The sequence below is a fragment of the Lathyrus oleraceus genome, chromosome 3 (assembly GCF_024323335.1).
Source record: "Lathyrus oleraceus cultivar Zhongwan6 chromosome 3, CAAS_Psat_ZW6_1.0, whole genome shotgun sequence".
Classification (NCBI taxonomy): domain Eukaryota; kingdom Viridiplantae; phylum Streptophyta; class Magnoliopsida; order Fabales; family Fabaceae; genus Lathyrus; species Lathyrus oleraceus.
Window position 1 is genome coordinate 356153357 of NC_066581.1, and position 15447 is coordinate 356168803.

Genomic DNA, 15447 nt, shown 5'->3' on the forward strand with positions numbered 1-15447 from the left:
GATAGATTTTAAATTCCCAAAAATATTCGAAGAAAAATCCGCAGAAAACCTATAAATTTTCCTTATATATTTTAATTTTAAAGATTAACACAAATAAAATTTATCATTCAAGGATTATTTTAAAAAAAACTTAGGAGTTAAAAACAAAAACTGTTCAATTTAAAGGGACGAAAAGACGTCTTATATATTTATTTCACTCATAGGTACTTTTTTTTGACTTTTCATATGTACAAAATTTACTTTTCAGTATGAGAAGTTTCCTCAATTGAGTGATTCAGTGATTGTCCAAATATTCAAAATTTTCTGAATGAGTTTGGATTTGTTTATGTAATGCTAGATCTTGTTTGTTTGCTCCATTTTATTTTACCTTGTGCCTTAATCAATTACTCATTTGCTGGTTAAATAAAAGTTTTACAGTACTAATAAATTTCAACAAAGAATACTCACACAAATCAATGAATTACAATCTCAATGTCAAGAATCCATCATGTTTAAATAAATTTTCCATCCAAAAAAGAAAGAAAAAGGTTCACCCTCTACCTAAAGTTAAGTAGCCTCAACTCTCAATTTAAAAAGAAAGCAACCAATGAAAAACAACCTCTCAATCATGGATTACAAAAAGGAAAAAAAATGTTGAAACAAATATAAACAAATAGAATTGAAGTTAACACTTGGGAAGATCAGCTGGAGGTGGAAGCACCTTCTGATTTGGAAGCTTTCCATCCAAAACAATCCATGCCATCTTAAGACCCCAACTTGTATGGACTTCCAAGTGACAATGCATAAACCATGCCCCTATACACACAAATCAAATTATTCAATGATTCTTTATATATCACCATTTATGAAAATAATGCAAAAGATTTTTTTATAGTAACCCTCGAGTTTCTTATGTTCGGCTTAAAAGTAAGTAAAGTCTGATCAATGATTATTTCAATAAAAGATCGAACTCGGATTTTTTGTTGATGCGAAGTATTAAATTGTATGAATACATTATGATCTAACCTGGATTATCTGCTAGGAATCTGATAGCAACCCAACCACCAGATGGAACACCAACTGTATTCCTTTCAACAGGATCAACAAGATTAAAATTTTGTGGATCTTTATTCGAATCATAGTTACCGAATCCTTGTCCGACAACAAAGAAGTTAAATCCGTGCAAATGTAGAGGGTGACTTTCCACACCAAGAATACTAGTATCTTGCAACACAAGCTCCACACTTGTGTTAAAAGGAAGAACCACAACCTTTGTTCCATTCCCAACCATAGTGTTATTCGGTGGCGTTCCGGTATAGTTAAATGGATTCAAAGGTGTAGTTGGGAAATCAGGAGTGTAAACTCCATTAGATTGTCCAAAGTAATGAGCTTGAAGAAGTGCAGTGGTTGGCATTGTGTAAGAAACATTGTTCACTGATGCTGCAAACATTGTTCCATTGGGACCTTGACATGTTTGGTTTGTGTTACAAGGATTAGTACCTACGCCTACCGTGAAGAAGAAGTGCTTATCGACTTTCTGTGGAACATTAGCTGGAAACTGAGAATTTGCTAAGCTATGAAGTTTGTTGGAGAAATTAGTTGCAAAAGAAGTGTCATTAAGTTGTGGAAGAACAGGTTTGAAAAGTGGGAGATTTTTTAGCGAAGAATTTGAACTTTGAGTGATAATTGTTGTTTCATATTCGACGATTCCAGCTACGGTGGAATTATCAAAAGTTCCTAAGCCGGTTGCATAAGGTCTTGCAAGCATTAAGAATGTTGCATTTGGAAAATATGGTTTTGTTTTGAGAAGAACATTTGTGGTTTGGCCAGGTGCAATAAGGATCGTGTCGGTTTCAAATGGTTTTACATATACTGCATCTGCTTCAACAACAGTGAGAGTGTGATTTGCAATGCTGAAGAATAGTTCATCATTTAGTGCAGCGTTGATGAACCGTAGAAGGTAAGTCTTTCCAGGTTTCACCTTCAACTTAAATGTATCTGCAGAGAATTACATCTGATATTAGCTAGCATGTTTGGTTAAACCGACGAATAAGCAGTTAACGCGTAAGTATTTCTTACCTTTAGCCGAACAATTATAAAGTGGTCCGGGAAGTCCGTTAATGGTGTATGCATCAGAAACATTTGGTCCTCCACCAGTTTGAAGGGCTTGTGCAATGATTGCTTCAGTATCTCCATTAAACCATTCCCCTTAAGTTAAACCATAATTAATTTTTAATTAGCATATATAAATTAAGATATTTATATACAGTTCATTAAGTAATTTCATTTCATTACCAAATATGATTGGAACTTCCTTGTGAGGTTTTGCAAAAGGATATTGAACATTTTTCTTGGGAAGAATAATGAGAGGACCATAGAGTGTTGATCTTAGCCAAGATATATGAGCATGCCAAAAGAGTGTTCCTCTTTGGCCTTTGATTGTGTAATTGTAAACATATCTTTGACCTGTTTGGATAGGACATTGTGTCACATATGCTGGCCCATCAGCCCATCCTGATTGAAGCTGTCTAATTCCATGCCTATTTCAATAATACCAAACTTTATTTTTCATTATTTGTGTAAAATTACTTAATCATCTATGGTGTAATGTTGTTTACCAATGAATGGAGATGTTGTTTTGAACATGGTTAACAACTGTTATAACAAGACGGTCGCCTTCTCTTGCGACAATGCGAGGCCCCGGAAACTTGCCATTCACGGTCACCATGCTTTTTTTGTGACACAATCTTGTCACATTTTGATGCCTTATCTGCAATAATTAATATATGACAAAAGTAAAATCAAAACATAAAAGGAAATTAATAGAAAATTAATGGTAGAGAGTGTTTTTGAGGGAGTACATCAAAATGATAGTGTCTGGTTGTGCTAGCAAGTGCAACTTCAAATAAACAAATACTAATCAATGATAAAAATATCACTTTGATTTTAAGTGATGAAAAAATGGAAACACCCATTTTGATATTGAAACTTTTTGAGACTTTGAGTTTGAATGTTTGTTGATGCTATGTTGAAAAAATGTTGGTCTATAAATAGTTGCATGATTAGGTGAATAAAATATAATGTAATATTGAAATATAAGATGAACTCAACATTGTTGTCATTGAACTGTAATAGTAGTTAGAACTACTTTAGAGTGGTGTCAAAGACATCCAATTTCATTTTAACTCCTTCTTGTGCAAGTTAAAATTGCTTAACAATTTTTTAATTATTGTGGTTATTATAGCTGCAAATCTCTTTCATTGTATGTTTCTTATACTTGTTGTGTATGAAAGGTTTCATCTAATTGGAACTCTAGGGAAGATTGAGAGTACATCATTGGTCAAATGTAACTCTCTCAACCACTGTTCTTCTTGTGGCAAAAGTAAGAGGGATCTATCTAATTAATATGTCACTTCAATTTATATTAGTACCATATTTTTGAATGAAATAGAGAATTCAAATGCAAATGAATCGACATTCTTCACCTAGCTAGACATAATGATTATGTTAAAAGAAAAACAATATATGATGATTTAAATTATGTACATGGTTAAGGGGTCATGTGTACTTGTTAGTTTGCTTAAATATGGTGTTAGTTAGGTGATTGGTTAGATCTATATTCAATTATTTCTCATAATTTAAACATTCACATGCATTATTTAGTGCTACATAATTATTTTACAATCATTCCCGAGAAATTTTGAAAAGAGTATAATCCAACTAAGATCAAAATCGAAGGTATAACACAATTCATAAAAAAATACATACCCATCATCATTGTTTTATTTTGGAGATTTATTATTCAAAGGTTTATAGTGTTACACTTTTATCGTTTGGATCGTCAAAATATATTATGAGGAGGGAGATATTGGATTCGGACAAAAATTTGTTTTTTTAGATGCTATGTTTGGGGTTAAAAGAAAATTTAATCGGCATGGGCTTCTCCGATGTCGGTCACTGGATTGGAGATCTTCCATGGTCAACTCTTCTTCCTTGAATGACTCGTTTAACTTCATCCCAACCCCAAGCATATAAAGAAGTTATTTACACAAGCTCTTCAAAATGTGTGTGGCATGTCAACTTCTAATTTTGTCAAATTTTACCTCATAGGTAACCGTCTCTCGATCAAGATATCTAAAGAGGCTTACAAAGCAGACTTGAACGTTGCAGGAATAGTTTACATGGGATATTGATCACTAGTAACTGAAGGCATCATAATTATCTTATATGCTATCTTAAACATTTTTCCTTTTTTTCAATAAAAATAAGCGTGTCTCCATTCATATTTATTGTTATTTAAAAATTGAAAGTATAACAACTACGGTTGTTTCGTTCAAATGTGGTTATATGTTCTATATTTCACTACGGTTGAAGCTTGCAACCGTTGTGAAATTCTCTCCCACAAAATTAGAATATGACAGGTACTTCATTTCGTTTGTAACACATAAGGGTTCCCAAGTGAACGAGATAACGTCGATAGTGAAACCTTCACCATCTTCATTCATTTCTGGAAAAAAATATCATTTATGGAAAGGAAATCGTCATCCTCTTCGAATTACGGTATGTTAGCATTCTCTCTGTGTGATGCTTTTGAAAATGTTTATGTTCTTTGTAAGGGTTATTTACCATTATCTCTCTCTGGCGCTTCTGAATGTATTTGTTTGTCGCTAGGATGTTCTGTGTAATGACATTGTCATGTATATTGTTCATGTTTTATTCAAATTTTGTGAATATGCTTTAGGTTTTGGTGTTGGATATGTTTATGTTTTATTCAGACATTGTAATGCTTTTGAATATGTTTATGTTTTTGTGTTGCCATGTTCATGTTTTATTGAGACATTGTCATATGCATATAATCATATTAGGATATTACGTGTGTAACATTAGGTTGTCATTCACATTATTCTTTTGATATAAATTTCAGAATTTATTATGGATCATGGTTGGATGAAATCCGGTAGATTAGGTGTGGTGTATGAGAAAGGAGTTCTTAAATTCCTTGAATTTGCCAAAAAAATGTTCTTGACAATAATGATATCTTTTATTTTCCTTATGTTATTTGTGGGAATATCAGAAAACGGTCAAAGAAAGAAATATTACATCACCTATGTTGTGATGGAAAATGTCAAAATTATACAACATGGACGTGGTATGGAGAAATGGATAATAATCAAAATGTGACGTCACAATGGGATGAAGAAGATGATGATATGGATGATCGACTAGAATATATGATTCGTGATATTGGAGAATCTCCTTATATGAAAGCTCGTATTTATGATACTTTATGTATCGACAAAGATACGCATTTATATAAGGGGTGCACCAATTTTACATGATTGTCTGTGGTTTTAAAATTCTTTAATCTAAAGGGAAAAAGTGGGCTATTGAATAAAAGTTTCATAGATTTGCTTGATTTTTTGAAACAAATAGAAGATAACAATTTGTCGGATCATTATTGCGAGACCAAGAAGATATTGTGTCCAATGGGTTTGGAGTATGTCAAAATACATGCATGTCCTAATGGTAGAATATTATACAAGAAAGAGTAGGAAAATTTGGATCAATGTATAGAATATGGTGACTCACGCTACAAGTTGAAGAACAACAATGACGATGACAATGACGGTGTTAGTAAGAAGCGTCATCCTACTAAAGTGTTATGGTACTTGCCAATAATTTCGAGGTTAAAGAGACTTTTTTGTAATGCGAATGACACAAAGAATATTAGATGACATGCAAATGAAAGAAATTATGATGGAAACATTCACAGTGGAGTTGACTATTTGCAATGAAAGAAAATTGATTCATTGTTTTCGGATTTTGGCCTTGAGCCAAGAAACCTTAGGCTTGGGCTTTCCACGGATGGAATGAACCCCTTTGGTAACGTGAGCACTAACCATTCTCCATGGCCTATTATTCTCAGGATTTATAACATATCTCCTTGATTATGCATGAAGCGCAAGTATATGATGTTAAGTATGATGATTTATGGACCAAGATAACCTAGAAACGACATAGATTTTTATCTAAGTGCATTAATTGAGGATTTAAAATTTTTGTTCGATAAAGGTGTTGACGTTGATGATGCATATTATGGTGAAGCTTAAGATGTGTGCAATGTTATTTTGCACAATCAACAAATTTCCTGTATATGGTAATTTTCCTGGATATAGTGTCAAAGGACATAAAGTGTGTCCTATATGTGAATCTGATACCTGTTTTAACCAGCTTAAGTTTGGAAAAAAGATTATTTACCTTGGGCATTGAATATTTCTAAAACACAATTATCCTTATTGTAGATTGCAAAAGGCTTTTAACGGAGAGCATGAGTTTGAAAGTGCTCTTAAACCTTTACCTGGAAATGACGTTTATCAACAACAAGAACACCTTAATGTTGTCTTTATAAAGAAAAAAGACGGTCTCATTGAGATAAATATTTGGAAAAAGAGATTGGTGTTCTTTGATCTTTCATATTGGTCTAGATTCGATGTAAGACATTGTCTTGATGTGATACATGTGGAGAAAAATATGCGTGATAGTTTGATAGGAACACTTTTAAACATTTCAGGAAAGACTAAAGATAATAATAAGTCCCTTTTAGATATGGTGGAAATGGGTTTACGACAACAGTTGTCTCTAAAAGATAGAGGAAAAAGATTGTATTTGCCTTTGGCATGTGACTGAAGGAGAAGAGCGATCCATAACGCAGCGAAATTTAAAATTTCTCCTTTAGTGATCCTTACGAATGGGCATGATCAGTGATAGAATCGTTATCTTTTATGGAGATTGTAACCTTTGATGCAGATCTACGGAGCTATCACGAATGTTGAACGATGACAATGCCTCTACTCAGTCCACACGAACGAATTCCTTCAATCTCAGTGCTAGCTGCTATGAATGAAGGCTTTGAGTGAGAGAGAGAGAAACGAAATTGCAACTGCACAAATGCTTCTACACAAGGGTTCTATTTATAGAACCACTTGTGTGGGCTGCAAGCTAAAAAAAATCCCACTCAAGTGTATGTGGCCCATATCTTATAATATGCCAAAATCACTTAAGTGCGTGGTGCCTTACCATATTTCGTATTCTACTTAAGTACACCATACCTTACGATGTTCTACAAATCACTTAAGTGCACCGTACATTACGGTATTCCATAGTTACTCTATCTCTCATTAATCCGTCCTTTTGTGTGTGACCCTGTAGGTTTTTCGCGGCATTGACAATTATATTAAATCACGTATTTAACATAATAAACAGTGAACGGTATCTAGCAACACATCACTGCTACCCGTAAGACCCCAATTTTGACCATAAGATCCCTCATGCAATTCCATCATAAGCATAAGCATAAGCATTGGGATCATACCTTGGCATCCTCCTTACCCCTTTTCATTGGGCTTGTTTTGGGAGAGATCACCAAGCACTTTGTGATTATATCATACTTGTATATTATCATTTTACTAACCAAAATACCAAAAATATGTCTTTGTATCCATCTAACTCTTTTGTAGGTAGGGCATGATCTTCTTGATTTATTGATCACATCTAGGGTTTAAGACCCTCATGAACAAAGAGCACAACCAAGAATTGATTCAAGGATGGTTATTGTCATACCCCGATTTTGATCCTGAATTTTTTCAATTTTTGCATACATTCATCGGTATAAAATGGATTTTAATCACTTGACTTTTGTAATATTTCAAATCAAGTTTAAAGCCAAATTTCAATTTCAAAACTCTAATTGATTTTAATTTTCAAATAGATGTTAGAATTGATGTCAAAAGTAATCTTAACAAATTATTGGGTTAATTTGATTTTAATTGGGTTTTATACTGATTTTTTATTATTATTTAAATTGATATTTAAATTAGTCTTGGGTTATTTCTAAAAAATCCATTTTATATCCATAAGTACATTTCATAAATTACAAAATCATGTTCCAAATTGCATTTCTCAACATTAAAATATTCAACAATTAATTATAGTGATGTCATAAGTAGTTCTTCATCTCAGAATTCAGAGTAACAGCATATACTGATGACCTTATTGGGATACAACCTCGAGTAGAAGCATTAGAAAGTCTTTTGAAATTAAGCTCAAAGGATGATGATTTCCGAGTTGTAGGTATTTGGGGGATGGCTGGAATCGGAAAGACAACTCTCGCTTTTGTCTTGTATGATAGAATCTCCTATCAGTTTGATGCATGTTGTTTTATTGAGAATGTAAGCAAAATTTATAAAGATGGCGGTGCTACTGCTGTACAAATGCAAGATCCTTCACATAACAACTACATAGATGTTGAATGGTATTTTGGAGTTCTCATTACTCTTTATTACATCCACAAACTTCTTTCAAGTCATGGAATAAGACCAGCGTATGAGATGCTTGAAAGAAAATTGAAGCAAGGGTTTTTTGCAAAATATATGAGTAAAAATGAAGATATTTTGAAAGCAAGGCAACTAATGCACCAAGCCCCAAATTGTCCAAAATGCTAGAAGTATTACTGGAGCATTTCAAAACCAATTAATCCATGTAATACATTACACCTATCTATTACAGATAGGACAAAGAGTGGAAACGGGCTTCCAAAACCAGTCCAAAATGCAAAAGTTGTGGCAAAACGCAGGTAGCAGCAAGCCAAACGGCAATGATGTGAACTCAAATACCAAAACGACAACACCAGCTGCACCCTGCATCCAAACGGCAAATTGCAACAAGCGTAAACAAAAACGTTAGCATAACAGCAGCAAGCCAAATGGAATCACTTGAATTACCGTAAGTGAATGTCGGCATTGTCATTATAGCGAGCACAACTGTGACCCTGCAATATCACAGCAATCCATATTTTGGTTACAAAGGCCACAACAGAAAATTGGAAAGAACATGACAGCATCGAAAAACTCACCGTAACCGCGGATAATCGTTTGGCTCCCCAAGTCCATGCTGTGAGATAAAACTTATAGATGTTCCGGAAGTGAACTATACATCTGATGATCAGCCGAACCCCTGTGGTGAAATTTGCATCAGGGGTCCCATTTTTTTTTTCAAGGATATTACAAAGATGAAGTTCAGACGAGAGAAGTCACTGACGAAGAGGGATGGCTGCATACCGGAGATATTGGAACATGGATAGCTGGCGGTCGTCTCAAAATCATTGATAGGAAGAGGATTATCTTTAAGTTGGCACAAGGCGAGTACATTGCTCCAGAGAAGATAGAAAATGTATATGTCAAATGCAATTTTGTGGCGCAGTGATTTATATACGGCAGCAGCTTTAATTCTTCTTTGGTAGCTGTTGTCTCGGTGGATCCCGATATCATGAAAGCATGAGCTGCTTCACAAGGCATAGTGCATAATGATTTAACACAACTTTGTAATAATCCAAAGCAATCGCCGTTTGTTCACCTGCAACAATCCTTAACAGAATCACATTCAATTTCTAAATCCTGCATGCATGATAATTTAAAAAGAAAATGGATAATGAAACAATCACCAAGAAGCCAATCAGCCTACAACATTCCACTGTAACCTACCTCATGTTAATACCATATAAATCCCTCAACATTTCCCAGCCAATGAAGAATTTCGCTAGCAGCACGAACAATCAGAACAGAGCTGTATCTGAAACGCAGCATATTGATGAGATTATTTGTTACTGAAGCACGACACATGACTGAGGTAGTGATATCAGAAACACATGGCAATGATGAAATGGTCTTGTCTGAAGCACATCCCAGCAGTGAAGTCGTATTGTCGGATTCATAGCGGAACAACGAGGGAACCCATTGGTCGGTCCAGCTCTTTGAAAGATAACCAGAAGAAACCTGTAAAAAGGCCAATGCACCTGTCAACCACAAGAAGCTGCTTCTTTGACTCAAAATGCAAAAAAATTTGAAACACCAACCTTGGGGGATAACCGCAAGGAGAAGGGCTGGTGCTTCAAGAGGGACTGGTGTGGACCACGGAGTTTCTCGGCTACCAAGGTACAAACTGTTGAAAAGGTATCCGTTGTGCTTTGTGATGATATCTTTCAGGGATTCATATTCGACTCACCATCACAAATGTCAAACGGTATCAAGTAGAATACACCGAGCCTCGAGCCAAGTTTTTTTCTGGAAGATTGATAGAAACTGAGTTAGTAAAACTTGTTGTTGGAACTGCAGCAAAAATCAGTGTAAATTACAGAGATGAGTGAAGTAAATAAGGCTACTTGAAAAAAAAGCAAAGGGCAAGACTATAAGTAAACACATGCGAAATGGGGCATAAATAGCTTTGTCTTTCATCCCAGTCCAAGGATGATTCCCCACATTTTTAAACCTGAAGTTCAATATGTTGAACTGTCTATTGAGAAATTCATTCCTCGTCAAAATAATGTGAGACAAGACATCTTCAAATTTCTGCATCGAAAGACAAACTCACTCTTGCTGAAACTGATTTGCTCGAAAAATATTTTCACTCTACTGGAGAAAATAGATGTAGATTGTCTCTTATCGCCTTCCCTCACTTTCAGACATTCCCTTCTAGAGTTCATAAAGTAAAGCATTCCTGTGGAACATTGATGCTTATAGACATGATGCAACGTTTGCAAGGACTGGCAGCATGTCCAGGAGATAGCAAAAATTCTACCCTGCAGGAAGGAAGGTGTTGAGGAAATAGTAAGCCACTTGTCAGTACTGAGCTCGAGGAAGCTAAAAATAACAATGAATCGTGCTCTAGGGATACAATGGGAAGAAATATAGATTCTGAAAAATTGTGTGGAGGTGGATTCCTGTCATTTGGAAATTCAAACAAAAGACTTTGTTGATCTAACTCTACAAGATAATACTTTCTGTGAAACGAGCAAGTGTCAAGAGGAAACAGCTGATGATGATGAGATAAGTCCCGAGACTCCAGATGCTAAGAGGGATTTGTCAAATGAAGGAGCTAATGCCATTTTCCCGTTCCAAGCCATTAACCTGCAGTAACAATAATTACCAAGCCAGTAAGTTCCAGAAATTCCCCAAATTGGAATTGGGACAAAAAGCGATCAGAAAAAGCAAGAACTCAGATTACCTTTCCGGATTATAAGCATTAAAAAGACCACTTGTTTCTGAGCAGCAAAAGCAATCCTGAACCATTCTCCATTGGACCTTTGAGCATCTTTCGAAACCCTAATGTGCAAGAATAAATAGAAAAGCAGAGATCAGTAGAAGGGACAACAAAAAAATTGAAAAAAAGCTAACGGCGAAAATTGAAAAGAAACCCTAATCAATCAGAGGCGAAGAGAGAAGAGGAACCGTTACCTGAACCGTTGAGATATCGCCAAAGGTGAGCTCCCTCTTTTTATTTCATCTATGACTGATTGAGTTTGAATCCGTTCGATGGCAAGCGATGTGAGCGCGAGAAACTTCGTGAGAGAGTGAGACGAAAAATATGCATGCGAGCGAGAGAGACATTGAGACGCAGAGAGTGAACGAAGTGAGACGGAGAGGAGAAGGGTTAGGCTAGTTGAGCTTTTGGTTGAGAGAGTTTCAACGAGATTGAGAAGATGGAGAGCGATACAGAGAGAGTGAGGTTAGCGATGCAGAGGGAGTGAGATTGGGAGGAGAGGATTCGAGAGCTAGAAGACGAAGTCTGTTTTTTTTCTTTTCTTTTTTAATTTTCTTTCCCTAATTTATTTTAGATAGGATATTTATTTAGATTAGAAATTTAAAAATCATTTTAGTTTAGACTTTTTTTTTTAAATAATGTTAGTTTAGATTTTTTTAAAATCATTTTAGTTTAGACCTTTTTTAAAAAATAATTTTAGTTTAGATTTTTTAAAATAATGTTAGTTTAGATTTTTTTAAAATCATTTTAGTTTAGATTTTTTAAAATAATTTTAGTTTAGATTTTAAAATAATATTAGTTTAGATCTTGTAGGATATAGTTAGAATTTTTAAATTAGATTTAGGCTTAGAGTAAAATACTAATTAATTAGTTTTTTTATTTTGTTAGGTTTAATTAGGGTAGTCCACTAGCTTTTTTATTATTAGTTTTTTCTATTTTTATTCTTTACCTTAGTTTATATATTTAAATTAGTACTAAAATATCAATTAGTTGTTAAGTGGCCTGGTGGGGAGGAGTGGTGTTTAGGTCTTTAGTGTAGTGGGTTCGATACTCCTAGGTGTAGTTTTTCATTCTTTTAATTTTTTTTTATGCTTTATTATTTATATTTCTTTTTTTATTTATTGTTTAATAATATGATTTGTTTTTTTCTTTTAATTGCATCATACATGCAAAACCATTTTTAAAAAACAAAAAAAATCATATTTTCTCGATTTAATATCGAGCCCCTTTTTCAAACCCTTGTAAGTCGATTGCTTTTTTAAGCATCGCCGCCAACCTCACATAGCTTACTCTTGAGCTTTCTTACAATGAGCCGGTTCTCTTGCACTTACACTCATGCATTATTTATTTGGGTCCGATTTTATTTATTTCATGATTGTGTAACCCCCATTTGACAAATGTACCCCACTCCCCCAATGTGTAATAATTTTGTGATTTTTATTTCTTTTATTGTTTGGTTGTTTAATTAGATACTAACACAAGATTAAAACCAACAAATTTCAAAAATACAAAAATATGACTCGATTCAACGTCGAGTACTTTCTCAATAAACGAACCAATTCATTTCTCCCTCCTATTTCCATCCCACTTCAAAACTTCATCAAATGCTTGATCCAACGTCAAGCCTTTTTCATAATAAAAACTCAAAAGCATTAATTCATATTCAAGACCTTTTCAATAAAGATGGAAATGGAACGTGGTGTATACCGCGCACTCCTGAGGTTAAGATTCGAGACGTATGCCTCGCCAATCTTAACTCTCGCCATCATCTAAAATCGTTAATGCGGTTTCGTCAAACCCTTTCTCAATCAAATTCTAAAATACCTAATCTTTATTAAACATCTTTGCAAATAAGATGGAAATGGAACATGGTGTATACCATGCACTCCTGAGGCTAGGATTCGAGATGTATATCTCGCTCATCCAAGTTCTCGCCATCACTCAAAATACATCCAACCAATCAAACTCTTTTCTCGCCGCCGTGCGATTAATCAAAAGTCTTTTTCATAAACGAAAGATATATTGTCCTAAGAGATGCAAACAATGTTTCAGCCACGATTGTTGAGTAGAGATAAATGACGCTTTTCCGAATGTAGATTTATAAATCCGTTCGATGTGTGGTATGCGTCCACTCCTCTTCTGTTTTGGGTAAAACAATGTTTTCGTCGATTAATACAGTATAGCTTTTGCTAAAATCGACCAACAAACAAACATTTTTCTACCCAGAACTACGTAAGCCTTGATTTCTCTTTTGAGATACGTAGGAGCAGGATTCGTAAATCTTGTCAGGCCCACTAATAAAAAGCTTAGGTTTAGTCCTTCGTCAAAATCCAAAAACATTTCTTCTCTCTTCTATTCTTTCTTTCCTACCTAATAATTTGAAAAGCCTAACATTTCAAACTAACACTAACGCACACAATTGACCTAATGGTTCCCGTTGAGTACAACGGACGTGAGGGGTGCTAATACCTTCCCCTTGCGTAATCGACTCCCGAACCCTGATATTGGTTGCGATGACCATATCTTATCCTTTTATTTGTCTTGGGTTTTATCGATATTTCCCCTTTCCTTTTTAGGAATAAATAAAGTTCGGTGGCGACTCTGTTCAGTCCATCATTGCGAGCGTGCGATCGCGCTTCGCTTTGAAGTCGTATCCCCATTTTTTCGAGGTGCGACAGATGGCGACTCTGCTGGGGATACCATTCCCTAAGTGAGTCAAGCCTAGTTAGGACGTTTGTGTGCCTTTGTTTGTTTAATTGTGTGGCTTTTCCTTATTTATTGCTTTTAATATCTTTATTGTTATATTGATATCTGTTGTATATTGGTTCTATTGTGATTGTTAATCCGGCTCTGTCGAAAGAGCGTGGGCCGCAAATGTGGGACGGTACTTGGGTATTTGATTGCAAACCATGTGGGAAAGACTCTACACCCGAGTCTAGAGTGAAAAAACATAAGATAGGACGATGGTTGAGTAGTACGGACTCCCGAGGTGTATACTTCGTAAGAGTCGGTACGAGAACCTCACTTAGAGTAGATCCTTTTGCAAATATTGTCGCCCGAGGTGTATACCTCGTAAGCGCCGATGTTTCAAAGGGGTCCATGACTCTAAGGACCTTTTAGAACATTAAACCTTTGGCCAACTAGAAATGATGGTTGCGTAGTATGGATTCCCGAGGTGTATGCTTCGTAAGAATCGATACGAGAACCTCGCTCAGAATAGATTCCCTAGATGGAGTTGATGACCGGAAAGTATTTTCCGTAAGCGTCAAACAGTCTTTTGAATCCAGGACTCTGAGTACCCTGTCTAGAACCCAGTCGATGGTTACGTAGTACGGACTCGCGAGGTGTATGCTTCGTAAGAGTCGGTACGAGAACCTCACCCAGAATAGATTCCCTTGATGGAGTTGACGACCGGGAAGTATTTCCCGTAAGCGTCAAACAGTCTTGTGAATCAATGACTCTGGGGATCCTTTGTAACAAAGCCCTAGATCATACCCGGTGAGAACCCCGTTTTGGAAAGCAATCAAATTTATCCATACCTCGAACCGTTGAACCTATCCAAAAAAAATAAAAAAATAAAAAAAGGCATTGCATCCATTCATTCATTGCATATGCATAAAAAGCAAAACTCTTAGTTGTTTCGCATTATTTCAGGAATCCAAGACTTGTTAGCAAGATGAATCCTGAGAGAAGGGTTACTTTTCAGTTCAAATACAAGAACGTGGACCTTACCAGCCTACAGAAGTTGAGTGCTAAAGTAACACCCCTCAAACTCAACAGCTTCGTACAAAACTATGGAAGAATTCTTGACATCCTAAATGAGAAGATGGACATGATGACCGCAGTGACTATCGCTCAGTTCTATGATCCACCTCTCCGTTGTTTCACATTTTCTGACTTCCAGTTGGCTCCTACCTTGGAGGAAGTTGAGAGGATCATAGGCCGGAACTTGAAGGACCATAACCCATTTCCTAAGCTCGATGAAGATATCCCTCCCGAGAGAATAGCTTCAGCGTTGGGTCTGAAAGTTTCCGAAGTAGTGGATAATTGGGATGTGAAAGGACCTTTCAGTGGTTTCTCTAGGAAGTTCTTGGAAGATCAGGCCAAGAAGATGGAAAAAGAAGGGAATTGGGAAGCCTTTTATGCTGTGTTAGCCGTGTTGGTATATGGGATAGTCCTCTTCCCAAATATTGACCATTTTGTGGACCACCTGGCGGTGAGAATTTTCTTCTCTGGTAACCCTGTACCGTTCCTCTTGGCAGATCTCTACTACACTCTCCATGATCTTCATGAGAGGAAGGGAGGAATCATCTTGTGTTGTGCACAGTTGTTACATGCTTGGTTCAGATCCCACATGCCTGAAGAAGGTCCTTT

General features: G+C 35.7%; 1 protein-coding gene and 1 long non-coding RNA gene across 2 annotated transcripts; both read right to left on the reverse strand.

Annotated features, from left to right (window-relative positions):
• Positions 1-443: 443 nt before the first annotated feature.
• LOC127127646 (laccase-17) lies at positions 444-2997 on the reverse strand. Its single transcript, XM_051056904.1, has 6 exons — positions 2841-2997; positions 2598-2749; positions 2275-2519; positions 2059-2187; positions 1006-1977; positions 444-795 (listed from the first exon to the last, which is right to left on the reverse strand). The coding sequence occupies exons 1-6, from the start codon at positions 2952-2954 to the stop codon at positions 665-667; spliced, it is 1743 nt and encodes a 580-aa protein (XP_050912861.1). The 5' UTR covers positions 2955-2997; the 3' UTR covers positions 444-664.
• A 5713-nt stretch (positions 2998-8710) lies between these two features.
• Positions 8711-9239, reverse strand: LOC127127647 (uncharacterized). The gene is made up of 3 exons (XR_007805391.1): positions 9096-9239; positions 8891-8991; positions 8711-8806 (listed from the first exon to the last, which is right to left on the reverse strand). It is a non-coding gene; the product is annotated as an uncharacterized LOC127127647 (long non-coding RNA).
• Between the last annotated feature and the right edge of the window lie 6208 nt (positions 9240-15447).

Excerpts from the sequence above, each read along its gene's own strand:
- LOC127127646 (XM_051056904.1), bottom strand. The coding sequence starts at position 2,954 with ATGGGTGTTTCCATTTTTTCATCACTTAAAATCAAAGTGATATTTTTA. Across the intron at positions 1,978-2,058 it reads TTATAATTGTTCGGCTAAAG|ATACATTTAAGTTGAAGGTG; the intron begins GTAAGAAATACT and ends AATTCTCTGCAG. Across the intron at positions 796-1,005 it reads ATTCCTAGCAGATAATCCAG|GGGCATGGTTTATGCATTGT; the intron begins GTTAGATCATAA and ends TTGTGTGTATAG.